Below are 23,569 nucleotides of genomic sequence, written 5' to 3'. Positions count from 1 at the left end.
TTCTGTAACTAATCCGTCACTACTGACGTTGTTGTCCCGAACGCGGATATCCGCTGAGGCAGAGGCTGATATGGAGTCGTTGGGAAGAAGAAACCATGAAGGTCGTCGATTTGTTGATGTTGTTAGCTTGAAGCAGATTATTTCGATGAGGGATGAGCAAGGCGTTAGTGAAGATATGATTGAGAAGCAGTTTGGCTTGAAGAAGGGGGTTTTGGGGGCGTTAGGCCCAAAGGGAGTGGTCGCAGATGTTCGATGATTCCCAAATTTCTGGTCAGAGGAGCAGACACGATGGCAATGTACGATATAAACAATTTACGAAAAAGCATATACATGAACCATAAACCATGGACTCTCATTTGTTTTATATGTAAAAGATAAGGCATAGACAGACGAGCTAATAACAATGTAATCAATATCATCCAACTGGGGCAACTCGTCGCTTGCCCAATTATTCAAGTCGTGTCCTGGTGGGTCCAAATACCATCAACGGCCTTTGCCTCCCTTATCACTCTTCGGGGGGGGGGGGGGTAATTGGCTGTAGCATGGGTTAGGGTAGTGCTATCGGTTTAAAGGAGGGGAACATGAATAGACTAAGGATAAAGAAGAGGTGTGGAAAGGCTGTTAATTAAACGGAGAGAACAAGAATAACCCGAATAATAGTAAGGGCGGTGGGATATGAAGGGGAGAGGTGGCCAAACAGAATTCCTCCCACATGCCAGCTATGGACAACATGTTACATATAGAACATGGTATCGGCAAGTCTGGCATGGGGCTGGAGTTGTTTGGCGGTGGGAAGTGAAGCGCCTGAGGTTCCAGAAGTTTGACTAGCGTTATCATCATAGCAATGGTTGAGATAAGCTCTTGCTCTCTCGCATACGAGATCGGCATAGTATGCTGGGGGACAGATGCTGACCGCCTTGGTAGCACGAGCAAAGAGGTAGCACATGTTGTGCGTAAGGTCCTCAAGCTCGTCAGCGACAGTAGGGTATGCAGGATTCTGACGACGACAGAAAATCTCGTCCACAACCACATAGTAATGGGCAGGGCGAGCAGTTCCTTGAAGCGCAGTATGAGCTTGCAGGAAAAAGTCCCAGTTACGAGTTTCGGTGACACCACGATCGACGACAGTACCGCAGCGAGCGTTATCTTTTTCAGAATCTTCAGCTTTGGTAGGATAGAATCGAGTGTTGTGCCGTTTCCCTACAATGATGATGGTCATCCTAGGAAGCTTTGGCACTGGTGAGCCGCTGTATAGGTCTTTGCAAGCCTGGACCAAGCGTGGATACTCTTCCTCAAGAACCTTGCCATACTGTCCCTCCGACACTCCATCACGGTAGATGATGATGTTTTCAGGGTATGCCTTGTTCTTAGAATACCAAAGACGAAGACGGCTCTTGAGCATGTCAGTGAGATCATCCACCATCTCTTGTTTGGCTTCATGTTGCAACCTCAGGACTGCTGGCCATTGGCCTAAGTATTTATCAACGCTGGCAACCATACCAGCCACACTAGGCGCTGTGACAGATGAACCCGGCGCAGGGTGTGTGACATCAATTCCAACCACCATAGTTTTCCCAGCCGCAATGATGCCTAGTTTTGTATCATCCACAACATGGTTGATACCTCCAAGTTTCAAATTGAACTTCATGGCAACATTGGCATGATATTGGACGTTATACTGTTTGTCGAACTTCGACCTAATGACACAGATGGTTTGGATGCCGTGCATAACTTCACCATTAAGCTTAATTCGCTTGTACACGGTTGGGTTATCGTTTGGCAAAATCATTAGGAGCAGTTTGACATTCCTCACGGAGTTGCTCGAAACGATTCTTTGGAACAGTCCGTCAACTTGGTTTTCGAGGGGCATTCTGCCTCTAAAATCCAAGTCATAAGGAAGGCCCCTATGGTCATTGAGCGCTCTCAACGGAGCTGCCAACGTTAAACCCTGTGCCTTCGCAGTAGACATGAATGCTTGGACTGCAGGCCATGGGTCGCTGGCGTTAGACCGGTCTTGGAGTACTACATACGCCCATTCGTTCAAAGGAGCCCCTGGAGTCCTAAACACTAGATTGTTAAGGTTCCAGCTGCCAGAGCGAATAGAAGCTACTCCCTGACCCTTATAACGAACAGAAGGGTTAGATAAAACACGGCCTGGAACTGTAATAAGCTTGGGGATGATGGAAAACTGCATCCGGGCCTAAAATGAATGGTTAGTTTTACCATGTAAGTACGGTATACTTAGAATTTTCAAAAATAAAGGGTAGCTCACCATAGCTTGGGGTTGACTAGTTGCTCCGATAATCTCCGCTCCGCCGGTAACAATGGTCTCGGCATTCTCCTTCGGCCGTCTAACAGCAAATGAAATCATCCTCTGGGTTTGAGCAGGACTAAGTTTTGACTTGATCGCCTGGCCAGGCTCAACTATGCAAACCTCAGCAGGAAGGTAGCTTGGGTTGGTAGCTGTCCCGACATTTATAACAGGAGAACGCTTATCCATTTGGATACCATAGCCTAGTGATAAATAATGATTAGAGTCGGTCAATAGTGAAAGAGCAAGAAAATTAAAGACGAAAGAAAAAAGTACGTACGCTGCTTGAAGTATTCAAAAACAGAGATATAGCCCACCATAGGCTTTGATGCCTTCCCCTTCCCCTTGGCGGTGTCTGTGCCATCTTTAGGAGTGTCATCAATATAGAAGTGAACGTTATCAGGCCCGGCCCCAGTGTTGTCGACTTTGGGGGGGTGTTCGCAAGTTTTGCCATCTCTAGGGGTGGCAAGCCCAAGAATAGACTTTGTTCGATAGCACTTCACGCCATTCTTGATCTTTGGCGGAAGATGGGTGACGGTGATTTTAACACCCTTCAGCAAACCGCTCATTTGCTTCAGCCCGAACAAGTTATTTGTGCTTGTCATTAGGTTAACTAATGGCCCGTCGTAGAAGCAGGTGGTATGCTTGACTTGAACATTGACTAGGAGACGGGATGTCGCGGATCGAACGCTGACGAAATACCCTCGCAAGGCGTTGAGTCCCCCTTGGAGATCACAAATGTCCTGGGTTTTGGTCTTGAAGTGTTTGTTGATGCCGACATTAAAGGTGTTACGAGCTGCTTTCGGAAAGTGGCCAATGATGATGTTCAGGGCCTGAAGGTATTCATCCTTACTTTGACCGAATGCATCGGCTCCGGAAGATGCGAGGAAATTTGTGAGCTGGTCCAAACTCAGCGGGGGAATCTCAATGATCCGAAGCTTGTAGGTGAACGCATTGGGCTGGGCAACTTCATCCAAGTCATCTCGGTAGACCACCTCAAGCGACTCGGACGCAAGGTCCAAGGACACGGTAGATACCAAGGTAGCTTTGAAATCCGTGGCAATTTTACCCCTGAAGTCGGGAAAATGTTCCTCAAGGAGCAATTCAAAGATGCGTTTCAGCTTCTTGTAGCCAGGTGCAGCTCTGCCTTCGACACCGACCTCAACCTTGTAACGGAACAAAGTGATGTCCTTTTTGGCAACCAGGGGGAAATAGTTTGCCCACAGTACCACAGGAGTACCACGGGTACCATAGGCGGGCCTCAATGGGAAGGCCTGAGAGATCTTGAGACTGTCAAGGTTCAAGCCTCTGCGTTCTTTGATGTACTCATCCTCGGCCTTCTGGACATCAGGGTCTGGCGGTGGAACTGGACGGCCTTCACTATATACCAGATAAACGGATTAGCCCCAAAAAAAATATGCCAATGACTTGCGGTTATTGTGGCCAATCCGCAGGGGAAGTCGAAAGAGAAGAGGGAAATATCCCAAAAAAAAAAAAAAGGAGAAAATTACCCATAGATGGATGGCGGGCCTCCGCGGCCACGACCTCCTCCACCACGGCCTCCTCTTCCCCCTGAAAACCCACGTCCACGGCCACCATCGTAGGAGTCTCCTCCACCGCGTCCACCGCCGCCACGGCCTCTTCCACCTCCGCGGTCACCACGATCTCCGCCACCACGACCACGACCACCACGGTAACCACGATCAGCCATGGTGTTAAAATCAGATGCCTGGCTCAAGAAAAAGATCCAGTTAAATAATACGGACTATAAAAAGTCCAGAAATGACCGATCAGAGCCGGTTAATCAATGGCTATCACTGCAGTGTTTTGATATAGCAGTCAACGGCCACTCATAGAGCTCTGGGATGAGGGCTAGGTTAAAACTGGACGAGATAAATAGATGGCAAGGAAAAACTGTAGGGATAGCTGGGGATCAATCAGAGAGAAGAAGGGGAGAAGAGCAGAAGAGGCGTGTTTTTATGCTGAAACAGCAGACGGCAGAGAGAAAGAAGGGCAGGTTTCACCCTGCTTGGATAACTATATTGTCTGCACTCTCCTCTTTGAACTCTGAGGAGGCTTTTTCTCTCTCTCTTTCTCTTTCTCTTGGTTTCTCTCTGTAAGTCTGTATATGTGGGAAGTTTTCTACTTTCCAACAAGAAGAAGAAGAAGAAGAGGAAGATGGAAGTTTCCCACTTATGTTGTTTTTTTTCTGCCCGCGTTGGGCGGTGGGAAGATCCTTAGGTAAGCATGACGATGTTTTTTTCTTTTTCTCTTCTCTTTTTCTTTTTTTCTGCTTTATTTCGTTCATGTTGGATGGTTACAGAGTGTTACATGTTTTATTTATTTTTTATAGAGGAGAAGCTACGGGGTCAGCTCTGGCTCAAGGTAGAGTGCAGCGAACCTTGGAAGCCGATTAACCTTGAAAGAGGCTCATTATCTAATTGTTTAGCTATACATGGAGTTAGCTACCCCAGTTTTAACTGCTTTAGAGTACCCAGTGTGTATTTAGCCGCGGGTCACACCAAAGAGGCTCTCTGGCCGTGCTACGGAAACAGAAGAGAAGCGGAAGCGGAAGAAGGCCATTAAAAGGGATCCGGAATATTACCATGGATGTCTTAGCAGGCGACATCATCTTCACATCTTCAACAAAGAGGGGGGCTTGGGCAGAGGTAAGACAGAGCTGTCTGTGGCCGACAACAACAGCGAACCTGCATTGTGTCATCTTGGTAAACTATCGTGAGCCAGCCTTCAAAGAGGGGATGTAAACTGTTCTGTATCAGACTGACAACGAGCTGGTCGCAAGCTACAGTCCGGACATGGCTCCTTTATTCTGGGTAGAGACTCCATCCTTGAGCGTTGGTGGAAAAACATCGAGATAGTCTCGTTACGTATTTTAAGGCGTAGCTCTGCTGCAGCTGTATGCAGCACTGTAATCTATCTATGAAGACTTTGCCTGTGACGAGTACATCAGGTCACAAAAATCAAGCAGAATCAACCTTCTTGGCAGCCAACTCATCCAGCACGCCTCCCCTGCCCTGGAATCTCATCCACCTCTCCAAGTTGAACTCTCCCTCCGTCAGATCGGCCCTATTACCTGCAAACACGTAGATGGTGGCCTGGTCAGTGGCCGGCTGCCGCCCATCACTGTAGTACGCTGTCGTGCTCCCAGTCGTATAGTTTTTCGTCTCGTACCGGGCCAGCTCGCGTGCATGCTCGACGGTCTCGACGTTAAACACCGCCCCTTCAATAACAGCCGTATCGTCATGCTTGTCGTCCAGTAGTGCCGGATACGGGCCCCAGAGCTTGAACTTGTAGCCTTTTATATATGCGGGGCGCAGGTCCGGGCGTTTGTCCAGACTAAGCAGCTCGACCAGAAGCGTTGCATCCATCAGCGTTCCGTAGAAGAAGTACAGGCCCGTCGGCGGGTCGTTATCATTCTTGCTGGCAGCGCCAGCTGCAAGCTGAAATCAGAATTGGAATTAGGACCAGAACTATGGGATAAGAAAAGGTTGAAGGGCATCGTCATACCGTTACCTGTTCTGCCATCACGATACCGTTTAAGCAGTCCAAAGTGCATTTGATAAATAGGGACGAACGGAAAGCTTGATGTGTGATATGTTTATTTTGCCAGAAGTTGTTTGGTAGCTGTTTTATTACATATACGGCGCAAGTATTAAGAGGTGGAGCTGGTAGGCATCGGTGAATTAACCGCCGACTATCGAGTTAACTATGTAACTACGGGGTAATACATAGTATAATGTCAACTACAGGAAGTGTTCTACTGTTACTATCCTGCCTTCACTCGCATTCTAGTATCCTCCAGTTGAATTCACTGCACATACAATACATAGGTGTGTTCGCCATCAAGAATGCAGGATGTTCATCAAGTAGTTATATTACTAGCAACCTTCTGGCCTTTCATCACAAGGGATTATTTGATCAGGCTCAATTCTAATGCCGGAATCGGGGCCTAGAATGTTGGAGGCCGTGATCGCCATGCTAGATACATATGCTCTCGCCACCCAACCAGCCAATTAACTATCTATTATGTATGTTTATAAAAGAAAAAGACGGAAACAACCCTGTCGAGCATGCGAGCAAGGAAGAAACAAAACAGAGATAAATCGCTAAAATGAGAGGGGAACAGCGGGGAATAATAGAAAGAAAAGCTGAAGGAAGGGTTTACCACGCTGCATGCCCACCGTCAATCCTCAGGTCGCTTCCTGTCATGAAGCTGCTGGCATCGCTGATTAAGAAGACTGCTGCGCCTCTGTACTCGGATGGCTCACTAAGGCGGCCCAACATGTTCTCGGTTGGCCACTGGGTCTTGCGTTCGGGGTACTCCACGAATAACTGCTCGACCATGGCGGTGACGATGTAGCCTGGAGAGATGGTGTTGACGCGGATGCCGTATTGGCCCCATTCGGATGCAAGGTTGCGAGCAAGCTGTATCACACCGGCCTTGCTGGCATTGTAGGCTGGACAGATAAGTCCCTGTGGTTGCAAACTTGTTAGTATAACTTTGCATGCACATAAAGGCGGAGGTGTGGGGGTGGGGGGAAAGGGGGGATGCTGAAAAATCGTACTCTATTGGCGATTGTCCCACTCATACTGGCAATCATGACAATACTTCCGCGAGTTCCGAAGCGAATCATCTGCTTTGCGACTGCTTGGGCCGTCATGAAGACACCGGTGATGTTGACTTCGAACATGGTGTTTGCATCCTTGGCTGTGTATGCGAGAGCGGGGGTTTCCTGCTGGATGCCAGCTGCAGCAACCAAACCGTCGATATGGCCATGCTTGTCGGCTATTTCCTGCACGATCTTCTCGAGACCCTCAGTATCGCGGACATCGATGCGCCGGTAGTGGAACTCGGTGTTGAGCTCTTTGGTAGCGCGTGTTTGGACACGATGGAAGTCTTCAGCCTGGACAAAGGGTTAGCTAGGAGCTATAATTATAATTTGAGAAGCAGTTGGAAGGCTTACTGGTTCTTCAAGGCGGTCAAGTGCATACACTTTTTTTTTTGAAAGAAAAAGGGATCAACGTTAGTAGATTGATCTATAGAAGTAAAACGGTCAAATGATGGTATATACCTATAGCTCCAGCTTCCAGTAATGCCTCAGCCTGTGTCAACCCAAGGCCTCTCGCCGCCCCAGAGACGAGCACAACTTTATCAGCGAGCTGAAACTCAGGCAAGCGCTCCTTGGTTCCCAGGAGAACAGGTGGCTTTGCAGCTGGTGCTGACGCAGCAAGTATTTCTTTTGAATCGGCCATGTTGCTGAGTTGCATACCTGTCTAAAAAGATTTGGTGCAACAGAAAGGGGCCAGGAAGTAACCACAGAGAGGAGCCTTTTATATCAAAATTTGCGCATGCACACGGGGAATGAATGAGCACCGTCCTTTCCGAGAGGTGAAATGGGAGAGGATGCTTGTGACCTATTTATGCAACCTCTGTCGAGTTTAACGAGGCGGGGTTTGGCCCAGACTTCCTTCGCCATCGTACAAGAAAAAAGGGAGCCATGTAGGCTTCACAGGCGTGACCTGCGACTGGCATTCTGTTTCTCCCTTGAGATGCGGAGTCCCTAGAGCGGTATCGTGCCCTCCGAACACGGCTACCGGCCGGAATCAGGGCAGTCGCCAGCTAACAACGCCTCTGCAATATCTGATGGAGCTAAACGAGTGACTTAACTAGTGAGATGGCTCTCGCCCAGCGGTCAACGGGCCGAAGGCACGAAACAAGGAGAAGGTCTGGTGACGAGAGGCCTGGCCAGGTGTACACACTGCAAGGAACATGACAGGTTGAAAGAAAGATACGTATCTAGCGACTACACAGTACTAGTAAAGGAAGAAAAAAATTAATCAAAAGCCGGGCAATTCCATCTAGAGCTCTTGATAACTAATTAAGCTTGGATTTAAGGTCGGTGGAGACGGTGTGGGGAAGCGCGAGCGGATGGCCGAAAGGGGCAATCCGGGGTGCCGGTTGGTGGACTTGGCCCCGACGGCCTGGATCGTGGGAGGCAAAAAGGGCGCCCACGGGAGAAGAAAAAAGGAGAAGGAATATCAAAAAAGAAGTGCATCAGACGACCTGGCAGATTCTTGCGGCTCCACAGACGTCTGGATGGGAGAATTATTAATAATAGCTACTTTCAACCGTCGGGCTTGCTGATCCGTACTATGTAAAAACCAGGGCCCAAGGGGGATATGTAGTTACAGAGTAGTGTCGGATACTGGACTATCTATCTTCTCTAGCAAGGAAAGGCAGAAGACAAAGAGTGTCCGTCAAGCTGAACTGGAGGTGTGTACCCAAACCGTTGGCCAGGATGGCGTTGCCTCTTCGGCAGCTTTGACCCGACCACCTCCTACTATGTAGTCTAAGCATCCTATACGAGGACCGTTACAGCCGGCTGTCAAACATTTGCATACCCAACCAATCATGCTACCAAATTTCAGTAATCATATGATTATGACTAGTGAATGGATAGTTAGGTCTTAAGCCAAATCTCCGGATAGAGACATGCTATCACTACACAAGGGTTTCTCGATCAAGCATTATCATGACCAAAGGATGATCAAATGAACACGACCTTATGTACATAGTAGTTAAAGGCAGAAGAGTAAGCATATCTTGAAGAGCCTACATAGTAAGTGCCTAATTCGTCGAATTCCTATTTACCGTGCTGGATGTCCACCTTGGTGCCACTAATCTGATAGAGTATATTACTCCTGTTTTTGTACTATGGTAGTAGTTTTAAGACCGGCTTGAAAATTTCTGGGCAATGGAAATCGGCCTCCTCGTGAGTGACGCTCCATGTGCTGGTATAGACTTCGGTCTGGTTGGAAATGTGAGTAAATAAACTAGAACAGTCCTTTTCTTTGTGATCTTGTAGGGTCGAAACACTTACCCTGGCAGGGACCCAATGGCCATCGATAGGAACTCCAGGGGATACTCGAGGAAGAACCTTGTGGACCCGGAGGGTAGATTCGCAGCGCCTCGTTAATAACGGCCTGAAGGTAAGACACTGTGCGAGGCCGCCGAGGTGGTTTCGCCATACGTTCGAAGTTGGTCCCGGATCTCGTCCTGAAACTTGCGATATGCCCGTTTACTCTTTAGCCACCGTCTCTCCACCTGCAATGCTGTATGGGATGTCAACGCAGCCCTCCTTACACCAATGTAGATGCATGGGCAGTCAATACTTTCATGCCCATCTCTCCAGCCTCAACCTTGCCAATGAGATTGCTCATAAAATCTTTCCGGATGGATCGCGCAGCAATAACTACGGGCTTCCGAATGGGTTAATAACTCCAGCAAACGGCCGACCATTGGTGTCACGTACCTGTCTACTTTTCCCTTGTGTACCCTATATGCTTCTCTTCAACCCTATCAGAAAACGGGAGCATCCCCTTGGCTAGCAAAACGAGCGGGAAATGGCGAAGATTGCCTGCCAACGTGATGAAATAGAGATAATCTTCCACAAGTGACGACCAGAAATGAAGATTCCCTGTCGACTTATTAGAAAGATCATCCTCCGTATTCTCCTGTGTATAGACAGGGCATACCATCTTCGATAGAGTGAAAGGATTCGCCGAATGCTGTCGCGTCATAGCTGTCAGTCGAACAACATAATAGATGTAACCAGCTAATAGATGGAATTATAGGACCGCCGACCTAGTTATCCCAAGACATCAAAAGCTACCGTCTCGTACCACTTGGTCATATTTAACCTACTTGTCTTCGTCTCAACATCCTCTATTTGCACCATAAATCTGTCAACGCATTGGCTGACTATGGTTTCTTGGTCGGCTAACGCGCGGGCGGAGAACGCCGCTGATAACGGCTTCTTCACACGACTGTGTCGTTGAGGGTTGCGTTCGCTCCCGATGCACAGTGAGCCGGAACCGGCCCCATAAATTCCATAGAACTTGCTTTTGATCAATGGTGGTTAGCCAGCCGGACGCTGTCCATGGATGCTTTTCCAAGATGAGACACTCGCGAAGGACAGCTCGTTCGGCGAGGCTCGAAACACAGGCTATCAAGTCAGTTATGCATACGGAGTACTCTAAACGATTCTGCAGCGCCTCACCATATTTACGATGCTACCGGTCGATTGTTTGGTGAAAAAGACCACCCATTGGATGGTAATTCTCCATATTGTGTTGGGTTGGGTGGTAGAGAATAGATGAGGGAAAGACAGCAGCAGCGAAAAGCACAGAAGATGGCACAGCTTGTTAAGTTGAATATCAATGGCATTTATTTAATTTGTGGGGAGTTTGTCTGCTCTACAGAGTACAGAGTACTTATATTAATATTGTTCTATGAGCCAGCATCCCAAATAAGTAAATCCCGAGCCAGGCCTTGCAACAGTTCACCGGGGTTATAGTTATTATTTGAGCCCCAACAGAATGATAATACTGTTAGATATTAGGGTGAATTGAGCAGGGATTAATCGGCAAGACTAGACATGAGGATATACTACTAAGAATTAAGATAAATTCTAGAGAATTTATTATATCTAAGTCTAAACATATCGAAATTAAATTTACTAAATTAAGCTTAAATATAGTAAACTCACCAAGTAGCTTGTTAGTTAACCAGCCTGTGATGGTTTAGGTTAAAACTCTAACTTGATTCAGAACCAACTTCATGAACTCTTTAAAATTAGGTAAATCGAGGAGTTTACCCAGAATAGCAAGTCCCGTAGTCAGGGCTGATGCGGCTTTTGCCAAATTCGCCCTGGGACTATCCCCGCCAGGCCCATCAATTGCCCAGATGAGGACGTGAGGACGGCTCTTCTGACACGGGAATGGACGCGTTTTTTGACACAGCCAGACCACTGTTCACCGTGAGGATGGACTGACAAAGTCACGTCATACGTCGTTACCAGTGGGTGGCCCTGTCAGCAAAGACGAAATGATACCAGCCATTACATTTTGCAGAGTCCCGACGGATGTAAGGTTGGGAAGTACGACACATTTGACTCTCTCCACGTGTGTGAAAGGCACTTTAGACCTGTGACCTAAACAGTTAATGATGACATATTATGGGGTGGCCGGACTGGCCGAAAGCGCGGCACCCCTGTTCTTTGGACATGTTATCGGATTTCGAAGAAAGCTTTATCCTCCGCGAAAGAGTCTATCGGAAAGGCTGCGGCTCTTACCCCCTATCAAAAGTTTAACTCCCGTTGGCGAACAATTACTTTTTAGAAGTCAAGAAGTGGTGACAAGATGATAACGAATATATCTATTACTCTATCTCCGCGGAAGAAATCACCTATCTCTCAACCAATTTGGATGGCAACTGAACTCAGACAATTGAAGTCCTACGCACACTAAGCCTCCAGCTTCCTCAGAGCTGGAATCAGAACTGGAAGACCTGACACTTGGTAAATCCAATCTGTTGTAGGATGCCACCACGTCTGTTACCCACTAGAGCAGCCTCCATGGCGGGGGGTCCGCACACGAAGACCTTCGTCGCCATGGATTTTCCCCTTGTCCTGGGCAGCGGCGCCATATGCTTTGACAGCAGGTCAGCATCGATCCGGCCTTTTTTATGAGGGGACCCGGGCTCTGGGTTGCCAACGACAAAGGTGGCTTAAAGCGGTCCGGGAACTGGTGCCGCCATTGGTCGAACTGGTCCCGGAAAAGGATCTCGGAATCTTCGTTAACACCGTAGATGAGATTGATCTTGGTCTTGGTGTCATCTGGGTTGTTGAGGATACCCTGGGCAAGCTGGTACAATGGGGTGATGCCGGCACAACCAGCGATGAGAGTTATGTTTTCGTGCTTATTTGGCGTCCAACGATAGGTAGGGATTACGGCGGCAAAGAGTATTGTATCGCCTGGGGAGAGGCTGTGCAGGTGTGTGCTCATTTTGCCGCCTGAATACTGCTTGACTGTGAGATCCAGATACCCGGGCTCGTCTATACCACGTCAGTCCACCCTGTGAGCAAGTATAAATTCCTAAAGACAAATCTTACCCAGCCGGCTCACCGGGGTATACAGCCTTAAGATGGGGAAGAGGTTGCCCTTTGGCCATGCGGCGGCCAGGACGGCAGCTGCATGAATCCGCGATCGTGTTAGACATGTAGCGGACAAGCTTTGGTAGGTGGTACGACACTTCAAGCAATACGGACTCGCAGCAAAGGCCCGGGCCACTGATGGTGTCTGGCGTGGGAAGCTCAAACCTCAGACGCTTAGTGGTCGGCGAAACCTGCTCGGAGCTATGCAGCCGCAGACGGAGGAGGCTAGGCCCGGCCCTCCAGAATGCTGTGCTGGCTGCTGGCTGCTGGCTAGCATTGAGGGACATGCGGGATGAGGTCTGGAGGTTCCGGGTGATGATTAAGGTGGTGAAGCCAGCAGCTGTGAGGCCAGCGAGGACCCTGCCAACTGGCCAACCTCGAAAGGTCATGAGCGTATGTCTGACTGCTTCATGGCCTATTCGGCTTCTGCAATAAAAAGAGAAAGGGAAATAAAGGAAGAGAGAGAGGAAAACGAATGACGCTTAGGTTGTTGACGTTTTAACGAAATGACAATTGGCCATAACGGTGACTGGATTACTGGGTATCTATAAGGATAGAAGCACGGAGTAGAGTAGAAGCTGTTCGAACGAGCTCCGGGCCGTTGCTTATTAGGTGTCGGTAAGGAAGACACTCGGAGTCCGGGCCCACTAATGATAATAGCGACGATAAAGGATAGCCCATCTTGCTACGCTTCCAGGTCTATGCAAGCTACGCACGGCAGATATTGCCTGGGCCGTTCACTGTACTATCCCTGAGCGGATTGTTGATAAGAGATACTGCCATGGTCGTACGATAATCCAGCGTATACTGTGTATATTCGCTCGACCCATGCCGGCCCACCATCCAGTTACTTCTGGATATCTGTCAGTATGTAAGGCTTTGCAGGCCCTACCATTGGGTAAGTCGTGAGAAGGCATGTTTGTGTATGGAGTAGGTATATAGATGTGTGTTGCGAGCCACTTTATCCGGATCCTCGCTGAATGCATCAACACAGGTCGAGCATCGGTCCTTGACGAAGATATAACGCCACTTTCTGTCGGATGGAAAGCTGTGTCTATGTAGGGGCTCGATAGCTACATCTTCAAGACGGTAAGCAAACACATTGTCACCGATCCTGAGGCTGCAGCGCTGACAACTTCCCCTTACACGTCCACAGGCAAGCCCCGGTCAATGTCGATGCAAATTCTACCTTTCGATCCTCTTGGCCTCCTAGTTCAAGCAAAATCCCTAGATTCGAGGGTTATGAATATCGAGGGCTGTCACTCCTTCGTCCCTTTACAGGCTAGGGAAACGGCCGACAAGATGGGCATTATCAGCACTGGCGGTTCGATGATCTCTGTTGCTTCTCCAGGCTTATCCCCCGCTAGAAGATGAGGTTCAACTCGGAAAGGCAATGCAGGCTTACGGCGAAGATGGCTACGTGGTGGATTTACGGAGCAGAAACGCCCATGGAATTACCGGGCGGATGGAAAGGACAGCCAGTCTATCTGATAGAAGGGGATGTGGAGTAGTAAACCAACGGAGAAGCAAATCAGGGTGAAATAGAACACTTTTTACCGTGTTGATCAAGTATCAACGATTTGAACTGCTGAAGCCGACCTGGGCGGAGATCCAAGGGGGCCATCTCGATGTCCACGATAGCACCGACCAAACCGCATCTTCCAACAGGATATCTGGCTTGACTGGCGGTGGTAGAAGCCGCCGGCCTGTGACGCCGTGCGAAAGAGCTTCTTCTTACCTGGCACAAAGTGGGCTCGGGTGGCAAACTCGCGGGGGCTTCTTTTTTTCCCATCGAGTTTCAGCATGATGGCTGGCTTCGTCCTCTACAGTTCTTGTCCTTCGTCCAGTCCGGTCGTAACTGATTGAAATTGTCCCCCATGCACGAGGCCGACAGCTACTACAACCCTGGCCAGGGCCAGCAGCCAGGGGACGTCAACTACCAGCAGCAGCAGCAGCAGCAGCAACCTGCGTATGGCGGACTCGACGAGAAGCCGACGTTCGAGCAGACGTTCAAGATCGAGAAGCCAAAGTGGAACGATGTGTGGGCGGGAATTCTGGTGCGCCCTAAACTCATCAAACGAAGAAGTAGACGATAAGCTGACGATGCTCACAGTTCCTCCTCTTCTGCGCCGGCTTCGTCGTGGTGTCGGGCATCGCGCTCCAGGGCTATGCGTCGACGCGGAGCATCCAGGGCGGCGGCATCTACGACGGCTCGAACACCTTTACGCTCAACACGAGCACGATCATCCTCTTCGTCTTCGTGCTCGTCGTCGCCGTCGTCCTCGGGTACGCCTACGTCTGGCTCGCGCGCCTCTTCCCCAAGCAGTTTATCTGGGTGACGGGCATCCTCAACATCTGCTGGGCCATCGGGACGGCCATCTTCTACCTGTGGCGACACTATTGGAGCGCGGGCATCGTCTTCCTCATCTTTGGCCTCTTCCTCGCCTTTTGCTTCTGGACCTGGATCAGCCGGATTCCGTTCTCGGCCCTGATGCTCAGGACCGCCGTGGACGTCAGCAAGCGGTACGGCCATGTCTACATGGTCAGTCTCGTTGGCGGTTTGGTCGCGGCCGCGTTCGGGGCCTACTACTCGATCACCCTGGTCGCCATCCACGATAAGTTCCAGCCGGCCAGCAACAACCCGTCCTGCGACAGCAACCTGGGCTGTGGCAGCGGCAAGGTGATCGGGCTGATCGTCTTTGTCACTTTTGCCATGTACTGGATCTCCGAGTGGCTCAAAAACACCATCCACACCACCATCGCCGGCGTGTACGGCTCCTGGTACTTCTCCCCGCACCGTCTGCCCCGGGGCGCAACGCGGGGGGCGAGCAGGAGGGCGCTGACCTACAGCTTCGGCTCCATCTGCTTCGGGAGCCTGGTTGTCGCGATCATCCAGTTCCTGAGGCACCTGTGCTCGATCGCCAGGAGCCAGTCGATGCAGGACGGGGGCATCGGAGGCGCCGTTGGCTACGCCATCTTTTGCATCCTGGGGTGTCTCATCGGCCTCCTGGAATGGCTGGCCGAGTTCTTCAACCGCTATGCCTTCTGCCACATCGCCCTGTACGGCAAGGCGTACGTTCCCGCGGCCAGGGACACGTGGAAAATGATCAAGGACCGTGGCTTTGACGCCCTCATAAATGTAAGTCCAGTCTATGTTCTCCAGTCTATATTCTCCAGTCTATATTCTCTCCTATGTTTGACTGACGACATTCTCCAGGACTGCCTGATCGGGCCCGTCCTCTCGTTCGGTGGCCTCTTCATCGCGTATGCGTGCGCCCTTCTCGCGTACCTGTATCTGCTCTTCACCGAGCCGCCGTACAACAGCGAAGGGCAGTACACGCCGTTCGTCGTCGCCTTCTCGTTCCTCATCGGCTTCCAGATCGCGAACGTCTTCACGACACCGTTGTCCAGCGGGATCGAGACCATCTTTGTGGCCGCCGGCTGGAGCCCGCAAGTCATGTACTACGAGCACCCGGAGCTGTACCAGGAGATGGTCCAGGTCTATCCCAGGGTCCAGCAGATGATCAGACCCTGAGTAGCCGCCGTCGAGACCGAGGTCAACACCACTCTTTTCGCCGCTATATATATCAACGTACGATCCCAAGAATAGGGGGATCATTAATATAAAGGGGAATTAAGGATAATACGGAGGCAACGTTTGCTATTTTTAATATCATAACTTACATCTACGTTTTACTCGCCAATGTCAATGGATGCTCGTCAGTAACAGGCCTTCCACTATGCAGTAACTGTAGCGGTGGGTCAAGACTGAGGGAGCCATCAAGGTAGGCAAAAACGTTTCACCCTTTGTGATGTACCGTGGCTCGGCTGAGGTGCTGCTCGGATGTACCGTCGACCTTACGAGATGTACGTACATGCTATAGTAAGATTTAATGTTCAGAAACTCGAGCGTATCACAGAACTTCGCCGTCTGTTAGCTCGTCTTGGTCGCAGGGCTGAAGACGAGAACTCAAAGCTTCTCTAGCGCCGGCGGTCGCTCGCTCAGCCACTTGCATTGCTCGTTAGGGCCGGAAGGAGGTCTGGCCATCACTTCGTATCAGCTGAGATCAGCCAGGATCAAGCTGCCACTTTGTACGTAGTACTCCGTTTGATGTTGATGTTGATGTTGATGTTGATGTTGATGTTGATGATGCTGCTGCTGCTGCTGCTGTATATGCTGAGATGTGATGTAGATGTGAGGCTGACGGCGATCACGACGTGGTCAAAACATCATCTTAATGCGATTAAACCTTTTGGTGCATAAACGAGCGACAGAAGAACATCGTCCAGCTGAAGAGCCCACCCAGGCTGAGTTTAGACGCTATTACGATGTGCTCACCCAGCGGATTCGCGTCTGGTGGCTCCGTTTGGGTCGAAAGTCGGGCTGCCAGACGGACAAAGACCCAGAAGTCGGACTTTTCTCAGCTGGCCGTCCTTCCGGAGCAAAGCAAATCCACAAGATCCTCCGGATGCACACTTAAAAGGATGCACATTTAAACATCGCCCTCCCTTGCCTGGTACGTCTATCCCTCTCTCTGCTGTGTTTCTCTCCTGTCCTCTCTCGTCGAAACTCTTGATATTTAACTGGTTCTCTAGTAACCAAACACTTCATACGTACGCCTTGGCAGATACAGGCATAGCCCTGCAACGATGAGGTTCACCCCGGCAGCTGTGGGAACTTGTGTCCTGGCGAGCCTGGCTTCCGGTGAGTTCCAGCGTTTACTCTGAGTGTTTGCTCATGTTAACTGTTGGCTGCAGTGGCTGCGGGAGCCGGTATACCAAGTCCAGACGTCGCGGCCAGGGCCTTGCCCAACGCACCAGACGGCTATGCTCCAGCCAAAGTCGACTGTCCCGCCAGCCGGCCAGCGGTTCGATCGGCTGCGAAGCTGTCGCAGCCGGAGCAGGACTGGCTGCAGAACCGGCGGAAGAAGACCACCGACGCCATGATCGACTTCTTTACCCGTGTGAAGATTGGCAACTTTGACGTTGTGTCATACCTCGAGGCCCACGCCGGCAACACAACCCTGCTGCCAAACATTGCCATTGCGGTCTCCGGAGGCGGCTATCGTGCCCTGATGAATGGTGCCGGTGCGCTCAAGGCGTTTGACGGCCGGACAGACAATTCCACCGCTCCCGGACAGCTCGGTGGCCTGCTGCAGTCGGCAACCTACCTCTCCGGCCTCAGCGGCGGCGGCTGGCTGCTGGGCTCCATGTACATCAACAACGACTCCTCCATCGCCGACCTGCAGAAGGGAAGCAGCGGTAGCTCGCTCTGGCAGTTTGGTCGGTCCATCCTCCAGGGCCCCGATAACGGTGGCTCCAAGGTCCTCGATACCGCCCAGTACTATAAAGACATGATCAAGGAGATCTCTGCTAAGAAAGAAGCCGGATACGCAACTTCAATCACCGATATCTGGTAATATCATATTCTTACCTCTAACCCCCTTTCTCGTTGACGGGCCGCTAATATCAGATTGCTAGGGGTCGAGCGCTGTCGTACCAGCTCATCAACGCTACCGATGGCGGGCCAAGCTACACATGGTCCTCCATCTCGCAGAACACCCTGTTCCAAAGTGCAAACGTGCCCTTCCCCATCCTCGTCGCTGACGGCAGGAACCCGGGGGAGAAACTGATCGGTGGGAATGCTACCATCTTCGAGTTCAACCCATTCGAACTCGGCACCTGGGATCCCACCGTCTTTGGCTTCGTGCCGACAGAGTATATCGGCTCAAAGTTCAATGCAGGATCCCTCCCAAAGACCGAAAGCTGTATTCGAGGCTTAGACAACGCCGGTTACGTCATGGGCACGTCTTCCTCCCTCTTCAACCAGTTCATCCTGCACCTCGACAGCCAGGATCTGCCAAAATTCGTCAAGGACACTTTCCGTGACTTCCTCACCTCGCTCGATGAGTCCAACAACGATATCGCGGAGTACAGACCGAACCCTTTCTACGGGTACTCCAACAACACCTCTCCCTTCGCCCATGTGGAATCCCTCCCCCTCGTTGACGGCGGCGAGGATAACCAGAACATCCCCTTCCACCCTCTTATCCAGCCCACACGACACGTCGATGTCATCTTCGCCATTGACTCTTCCGCTGACACCGAACTCGCCTGGCCCAACGGGAACGCCATAATCGCTACCTACCAGCGCAGCTTGAACTCGTCCGGCATTGCCAACGGAACCTCCTTCCCTGCCATCCCCGACAACAACACCATGGTGAACCTGGGACTGAACAACCGGCCTACTTTCTTCGGCTGCGACAGCTCAAACACCAGCTCGCCGACTCCTCTGATCGTCTATATCCCCAACAGCCCATACGTCACCCACTCTAACGTCTCCACCTTCGACCTGAAGTACAACAACACCCAGCGAGACGCCATCATCCTCAACGGCTACAACGTCGCTACCATGGCGAACGCCACCCGGGACGCTAACTGGCCCACCTGCGTCGGCTGTGCAATCCTCAGCAGGTCCCTCGAGCGCACCAACACCCTGGTCCCCGATCTTTGCAAGAAGTGCTTCCAGACGTATTGCTGGGATGGCAAGCTGAACAGCACAAAACCAAACACCTACGAGCCAAAGCTTTTCTTGAAGGAAGTGAGTCTACAGAGTGCCGCTGCTCCCGGCCTCCATGCTTCAGGTAAGCTGAGCGTTATATTAACAGCTATATTCACCCTTTTGGCTATGGCCTTTTTGTAAAAAAAAAGGGGGTTTGCTTTCCCTTGTTTTTGTTCTTCTCGGATAATATTGGATATCTAGTTACCGTACAGTTTACTAGACTACCCAAGCTGTTATATTATTTTTACTTGCATATTAACTTTATGAATTAAATGACTTTTTAATACCATCAGTACCAAGTACTCGAATATAACTGCCAGCATCTATAGATACTTGAAGCACACATCTGCCCCTTTTAGATATAGCGAGGTACATCACGTGATGTCCACTGTTTCCATGGCAACAAAGACGAAGCTCCATAACAAAAACCTGGAGCCAAAAGTTCAACTTCAACCAAGTCGATAAGATGATGCCAGGTCACAGCCGGTCGCATAAGCTTCGTTCTTGATCTCACTAGCCCTTGGTGAAGGAGTTGACCTGTTTTTTAAAGGTAACCAGCGGGAGGTATGCGATAAGTCGCTGTTCTACTGCTCCCCTTTATATACAATCAACACGGATCACTACTCAGCCAGCTTGACACGTCCCACATACTATTCATATAAATATTGAACATGGCACGGCGAGCGATGGAAACAGAGGCTGCCACGCCACAATCCCCTCCAAAAAGAGTCACTCGAGCTCGAGTGCGAAGTACAACGACCAAGGAAGAGGCCAAAGTAACGGCTACAGCCTCCACCACCACGACTACCACAGCCAAAAGAGGAAGACCTCGAACGAAGCCAGATACGAGTGCTGTGCCTTCAAAGGCAAAGACTGCTTCTGCTTCCGATGATCTAAAGAAGAGGGGTCGGAGAACAGCCAGCACCAAGACAGCGGCCTGTAGCCTGGACGATGCTGATAATTCGAGCGATGACGAGATGAATATTGTATCAATCAGAGCGACCGCTGCCACGAGGTCATCGACTAGACGGATGGCTACTTCTACCTCATGTAATTCATCCGTGGCTAGCGAACCAAAGAAGCGAGCTTCTCGAGTTACCAGAAAAAAGCCACAGCCAGTTGCTGCAGACGTATCGGAACCACAAGACCTAGATGACGATGACGATGACGAACTTGCAGAGAATATACAGCCTGCAAAGCAAAAAACCGTCAAGATAACTACAGCTGCAGCACGAAAGGCAAAGGCCCCTGCCGTATCGAAAACAGCAAAAGCTCCCTCTAGACCTGCAGCCAAGCTCTCAGCGCTATCGTCTACTAAACCAGAGCCCCCCGTGACAGCTAAAGCGAAGCCAGCTGCTGTCAAGAAAAAGGTTACGTTCTTGGATATCACAGAACACTCGGACAAGGAAAATCAGCCATTAGTGGAAAGTTCCAAGTGCAAAGGCAGGCCGGAGACTGGTCTGACTGCCAAACCGGTTCGAAGGGGAACTTCCACCAGACAAAAACCATTAGACGTTAATGAAGATAGACCAGAGCGAAAGAAAGAACCATTGTCACCAAAGAAAGCAACGCAGGTCGCCAAGTCAGGGTCGTCCGGTAGCTCAGGAGAGGACGAGGATGATGTATTCAGCTCCAAGCGTCATTCAAAGTCTCCACAGCAGTCACCGGCGAAGACATCATCTGTTCCATCATCTTTTGCATCGCCTGCCAGAAGAATTGATTTCACACAGGCTGCTAGACCTGTTTCCCAAGGCCCTGCAGCTAGTGACAGGGATACCGCCACGCCCTCCAAAAGTGAAAATACGCTCTTTGCAAGTACAGAGTTAAGATCGAGCCCAGCAAAACGGCCTCCTCCATCCCCTTTCCAGCCCGCCATTAAGGAGTCTCCTCGAAAGGCTCCTATCTTCCGTAATGAACCCCGGCCTGGACAAGAAATGGTGGGACAGCCGAAAGTTTCTCCATTCAAAGTGTCGCCGAAGAAAGGTCCAGGCATGTCTTTTATTCAGCCATCACTGGATGCACCGCTTTCACCAACGAAGACAAGAACTTCTCCACTCAAATCTCCTGCACGTCGACCACCTTCTCCTATGAAGATGCCTCCGCCACCTCCTGCCTCGGAAAGAAGCCCAGTTCAAATTTATAGTCCGCAGGCTCACAAAAGTATCAATACTCATTCCAATCGTGAAGGTACTTCAGATGGCTTCATGGAAGAAATGGATGTATCAACTATATGTGGAGCGGACCAGAATGTACTCGACGAAAACATAGATACCACTGAATCACAGCTGTATTCTTTGAGGCTTCAATCCCCAACCTGTGATTCTTTCACTGAAGAAACCACCACCCCAAATAGACGCGAAACCGTGCTCAGATATGATGGCGTGGATATGGACACATGCATTAACGATGCTCCCCCAGCCTCGCTACCTAGACTCGAGCCTCCCCATCCGCAGGACTTTGTCTATCGGGATGAAATGATTCATGAAGACTCCGATGGTGAATTTGAAGCGAGTCCGACCAAACAGCCACTTTGGCGTTCAAATTTCCGTTCTGAGAGTCCCGAGATCGCATTTAAAAACCAGGATCTGTCTACCGCTGAACTTGGATATACCCCATTAGCCGATAAGTTAAACCGATGGGCAGCAAGTAGTCCAGAAAAACAGCGGCCCAGGAAATACCAGCGAAGAGGGCTTTTCTCCCCGGACGTACATTATGACTCGGATAGGATCTCAACCCAAGTTCCTGAAAGGCGGCGTTCTTCGCGTATCCACCAGTTCCAATCTTCAAGAGAGTCGATAAAGTCCATTGTTGAAGACGAAGTGCCTGCAATAGAGGACCTCAGTATTCATACCGACCCGTCAACCTCTTTAGAAGATGAAGATATTGCAGATTCTATAGCATATGAGGAAAGCACTGTCGACTCTCCCCTGAGGTCCCGTAGTTCGCATACGGCCCTTACTGACCAGCTTTCTGAATGCTCTGAGAGTTATGGTGACGAAAATTCACCACCGACGATAACTATCAATTCAGCACTTTTTGAGGAAAACGTTGAGTCTCCCACAGCTTCGCCGCTGGAGTCGAAACCTATTTCCATGTCTGTCACCCCTGTTCGCCGGAACCCTGATTACCCAAGGACCATACACACAGTGTCGAAAGTCCCACTGAAGGGTGAGAGCGATGAGTCTATTAAAGTCCCTCGGAAAAGAACCCGATCTCTATGCTCTAACACAACGAGCCCAACCCCGATACTGATTAAGAGTCGAACGTTGCCGTCCCCTAGCAAAAGCAGAACACCGCTCAAGTCAATTACGCCAGCTTCCCCTGAAGATAATTTCATGCTTCCTGAGCGGCCCAAAGTAGGAACGTGGTCTGGCCGGATCAGTCCAGTAAAGCATCGAAGTCCGGTAAAGGAGAAAGGAGGCGAGAGTGAAGTTTTAAAGGGAGCAGTTGTCTATGTCGATGTCCACACGGCCGAAGGTGCTGATGCTAGTGGAATTTTCATTGAGCTGCTATCTCAAATGGGCGCACGATGTGTGAAGTCATGGAAATGGAACCCAAGGACAAGTTTATCACCGGTTGACGGCGCCGAGCCACAGGATAGTCCAAAAGTTGGAATTACCCATGTTATCCACAAAGATGGTGGTGTTCGCACATTGCAGAAAGTTAGAGAAGCAAACGGCGTTGTGAAATGTGTTGGGGTTGGCTGGGTACTAGAGTACGTTCACCTATCATTTTTTGGCCTAGATTCAAGGACAATATTGCTAATGTTACTTTGTACAGCTGTGAAAGAGAGAACAGATGGGTGGATGAAGCTAATTATGCTGTTGACATCAGCATGATTCCTCGTGGTGGGAACAAGAGGAGGAAGAGTATGGAGCCCAGGGCTCTGAGCAACCAGCATGGAATACTGGCTAAGCTCGACTCTTCCACTTCGTCAAGCAACAGCCGGCGTTTGGGTGCTAATATGGAAACATTACAAGAGCTCAGACGTCTGTCACCTATACCTCGACTTCATCCATCCAGACGAGACTCAATTGACCCAACTGCGTTTGAACATGGTGGCTTTGATGATTCGGAAAATATTGACACTCCAAGAAGACCCCAGACGCCGTCGAATTTTCTCGAAGCTGAGGAACCCCAGACGCCGGTCGGAGAGTATAGCTACTCTTTCGACTTTGATGGCACAGCCCCGCCATCACCAACCACTCCATATTATTTATCGGAGGGGGCGAAGTTGATCCAACAGACGTGCCCGCCAAAACAACTGAGGCAGGGCCTTTTCCCTATTAGCGGAAATATAGATGAGGAAAAGAGTGAGAAGCTAAGAATAAGACTCGAGGCAGCGAGACGAAAGAGCCTGGTCTGGAAACCACGGGTTGGAAGCCCGCTTGGAAAGGGATATATGTAGCTCCTTGGTTTTATTAATGTAATACTATTTCTTGGGCTTGTTGGGATTCTGGTGTATACGCATACTAATAATGTATGGGATGGCGCCTGGGTGTGTTTGCTTTTGGAGTATAGAAATGGTTTATTTTTGTATCAATTTATTATTATCAATTATTATCGTTTTTGCTCATTTTTCATTTCTCTAACCAACTCCATGCGCAACTTTTTCCTTGGAATAATCAGGGTTAAACCAGCTTTCTCACGTAGAGATTTAACCTGAGACGAAGAAAAAGG

At 50.0% G+C, this 23,569-nt stretch overlaps 11 protein-coding genes across 11 annotated transcripts; 6 read left to right on the top strand and 5 right to left on the bottom strand.

The window, feature by feature from the left end:
* Window positions 1–70: 70 nt before the first annotated feature.
* Window positions 71–256, top strand: MCYG_02661 (conserved hypothetical protein; the record flags this gene model as incomplete). Its single annotated transcript, XM_002849681.1, has 1 exon — window positions 71–256. The coding sequence occupies one exon, from the start codon at window positions 71–73 to the stop codon at window positions 254–256; it is 186 nt and encodes a 61-aa protein (XP_002849727.1).
* A 477-nt stretch (window positions 257–733) lies between these two features.
* Window positions 734–4,022, bottom strand: MCYG_02660 (argonaute; the record flags this gene model as incomplete). The annotated part of the gene is made up of 4 exons (XM_002849680.1): window positions 734–2,200; window positions 2,273–2,514; window positions 2,592–3,691; window positions 3,823–4,022. 4 exons carry the CDS (start codon window positions 4,020–4,022, stop codon window positions 734–736), a joined length of 3,009 nt encoding a protein of 1,002 aa, XP_002849726.1.
* Window positions 4,023–5,292: 1,270 nt separating this feature from the next.
* MCYG_02659 (conserved hypothetical protein) lies at window positions 5,293–5,857 on the bottom strand (the record flags this gene model as incomplete). Its single annotated transcript, XM_002849679.1, has 2 exons — window positions 5,293–5,772; window positions 5,840–5,857. 2 exons carry the CDS (start codon window positions 5,855–5,857, stop codon window positions 5,293–5,295), a joined length of 498 nt encoding a protein of 165 aa, XP_002849725.1.
* A 636-nt stretch (window positions 5,858–6,493) lies between these two features.
* On the bottom strand, window positions 6,494–7,585 carry MCYG_02658 (oxidoreductase; the record flags this gene model as incomplete). The annotated part of the gene is made up of 4 exons (XM_002849678.1): window positions 6,494–6,805; window positions 6,844–7,236; window positions 7,297–7,325; window positions 7,405–7,585. 4 exons carry the CDS (start codon window positions 7,583–7,585, stop codon window positions 6,494–6,496), a joined length of 915 nt encoding a protein of 304 aa, XP_002849724.1.
* Window positions 7,586–8,007: 422 nt separating this feature from the next.
* On the top strand, window positions 8,008–8,681 carry MCYG_02657 (uncharacterized protein; the record flags this gene model as incomplete). The annotated part of the gene is made up of 3 exons (XM_002849677.1): window positions 8,008–8,082; window positions 8,229–8,290; window positions 8,507–8,681. The coding sequence occupies 3 exons, from the start codon at window positions 8,008–8,010 to the stop codon at window positions 8,679–8,681; spliced, it is 312 nt and encodes a 103-aa protein (XP_002849723.1).
* Window positions 8,682–9,045: 364 nt separating this feature from the next.
* MCYG_02656 (benzoate 4-monooxygenase cytochrome P450) lies at window positions 9,046–10,459 on the bottom strand (the record flags this gene model as incomplete). Its single annotated transcript, XM_002849676.1, has 8 exons — window positions 9,046–9,141; window positions 9,208–9,316; window positions 9,364–9,504; window positions 9,613–9,669; window positions 9,708–9,810; window positions 9,869–9,901; window positions 10,038–10,234; window positions 10,410–10,459. The coding sequence occupies 8 exons, from the start codon at window positions 10,457–10,459 to the stop codon at window positions 9,046–9,048; spliced, it is 786 nt and encodes a 261-aa protein (XP_002849722.1).
* Window positions 10,460–11,666: 1,207 nt separating this feature from the next.
* On the bottom strand, window positions 11,667–12,716 carry MCYG_02655 (NADH-cytochrome b-5 reductase; the record flags this gene model as incomplete). The annotated part of the gene is made up of 3 exons (XM_002849675.1): window positions 11,667–11,734; window positions 11,830–12,228; window positions 12,299–12,716. The coding sequence occupies 3 exons, from the start codon at window positions 12,714–12,716 to the stop codon at window positions 11,667–11,669; spliced, it is 885 nt and encodes a 294-aa protein (XP_002849721.1).
* Window positions 12,717–13,497: 781 nt separating this feature from the next.
* MCYG_02654 (uncharacterized protein) lies at window positions 13,498–13,867 on the top strand (the record flags this gene model as incomplete). The annotated part of the gene is made up of 2 exons (XM_002849674.1): window positions 13,498–13,651; window positions 13,695–13,867. 2 exons carry the CDS (start codon window positions 13,498–13,500, stop codon window positions 13,865–13,867), a joined length of 327 nt encoding a protein of 108 aa, XP_002849720.1.
* A 337-nt stretch (window positions 13,868–14,204) lies between these two features.
* On the top strand, window positions 14,205–15,862 carry MCYG_02653 (conserved hypothetical protein; the record flags this gene model as incomplete). The annotated part of the gene is made up of 3 exons (XM_002849673.1): window positions 14,205–14,384; window positions 14,441–15,466; window positions 15,545–15,862. 3 exons carry the CDS (start codon window positions 14,205–14,207, stop codon window positions 15,860–15,862), a joined length of 1,524 nt encoding a protein of 507 aa, XP_002849719.1.
* Window positions 15,863–16,977: 1,115 nt separating this feature from the next.
* Window positions 16,978–19,030, top strand: MCYG_02652 (lysophospholipase; the record flags this gene model as incomplete). The annotated part of the gene is made up of 4 exons (XM_002849672.1): window positions 16,978–17,032; window positions 17,086–17,743; window positions 17,809–18,971; window positions 18,996–19,030. The coding sequence occupies 4 exons, from the start codon at window positions 16,978–16,980 to the stop codon at window positions 19,028–19,030; spliced, it is 1,911 nt and encodes a 636-aa protein (XP_002849718.1).
* A 530-nt stretch (window positions 19,031–19,560) lies between these two features.
* MCYG_02651 (conserved hypothetical protein) lies at window positions 19,561–23,297 on the top strand (the record flags this gene model as incomplete). The annotated part of the gene is made up of 2 exons (XM_002849671.1): window positions 19,561–22,604; window positions 22,670–23,297. 2 exons carry the CDS (start codon window positions 19,561–19,563, stop codon window positions 23,295–23,297), a joined length of 3,672 nt encoding a protein of 1,223 aa, XP_002849717.1.
* Between the last annotated feature and the right edge of the window lie 272 nt (window positions 23,298–23,569).

The sequence above is a fragment of the Microsporum canis genome, genomic scaffold (genome assembly GCF_000151145.1).
Source record: "Microsporum canis CBS 113480 supercont1.2 genomic scaffold, whole genome shotgun sequence".
NCBI classification, from domain to species: Eukaryota; Fungi; Ascomycota; class Eurotiomycetes; order Onygenales; family Arthrodermataceae; genus Microsporum; species Microsporum canis.
Note: the sequence above shows the minus strand (reverse complement) of the source record. Positions and strands in the feature narration are given on the sequence as shown.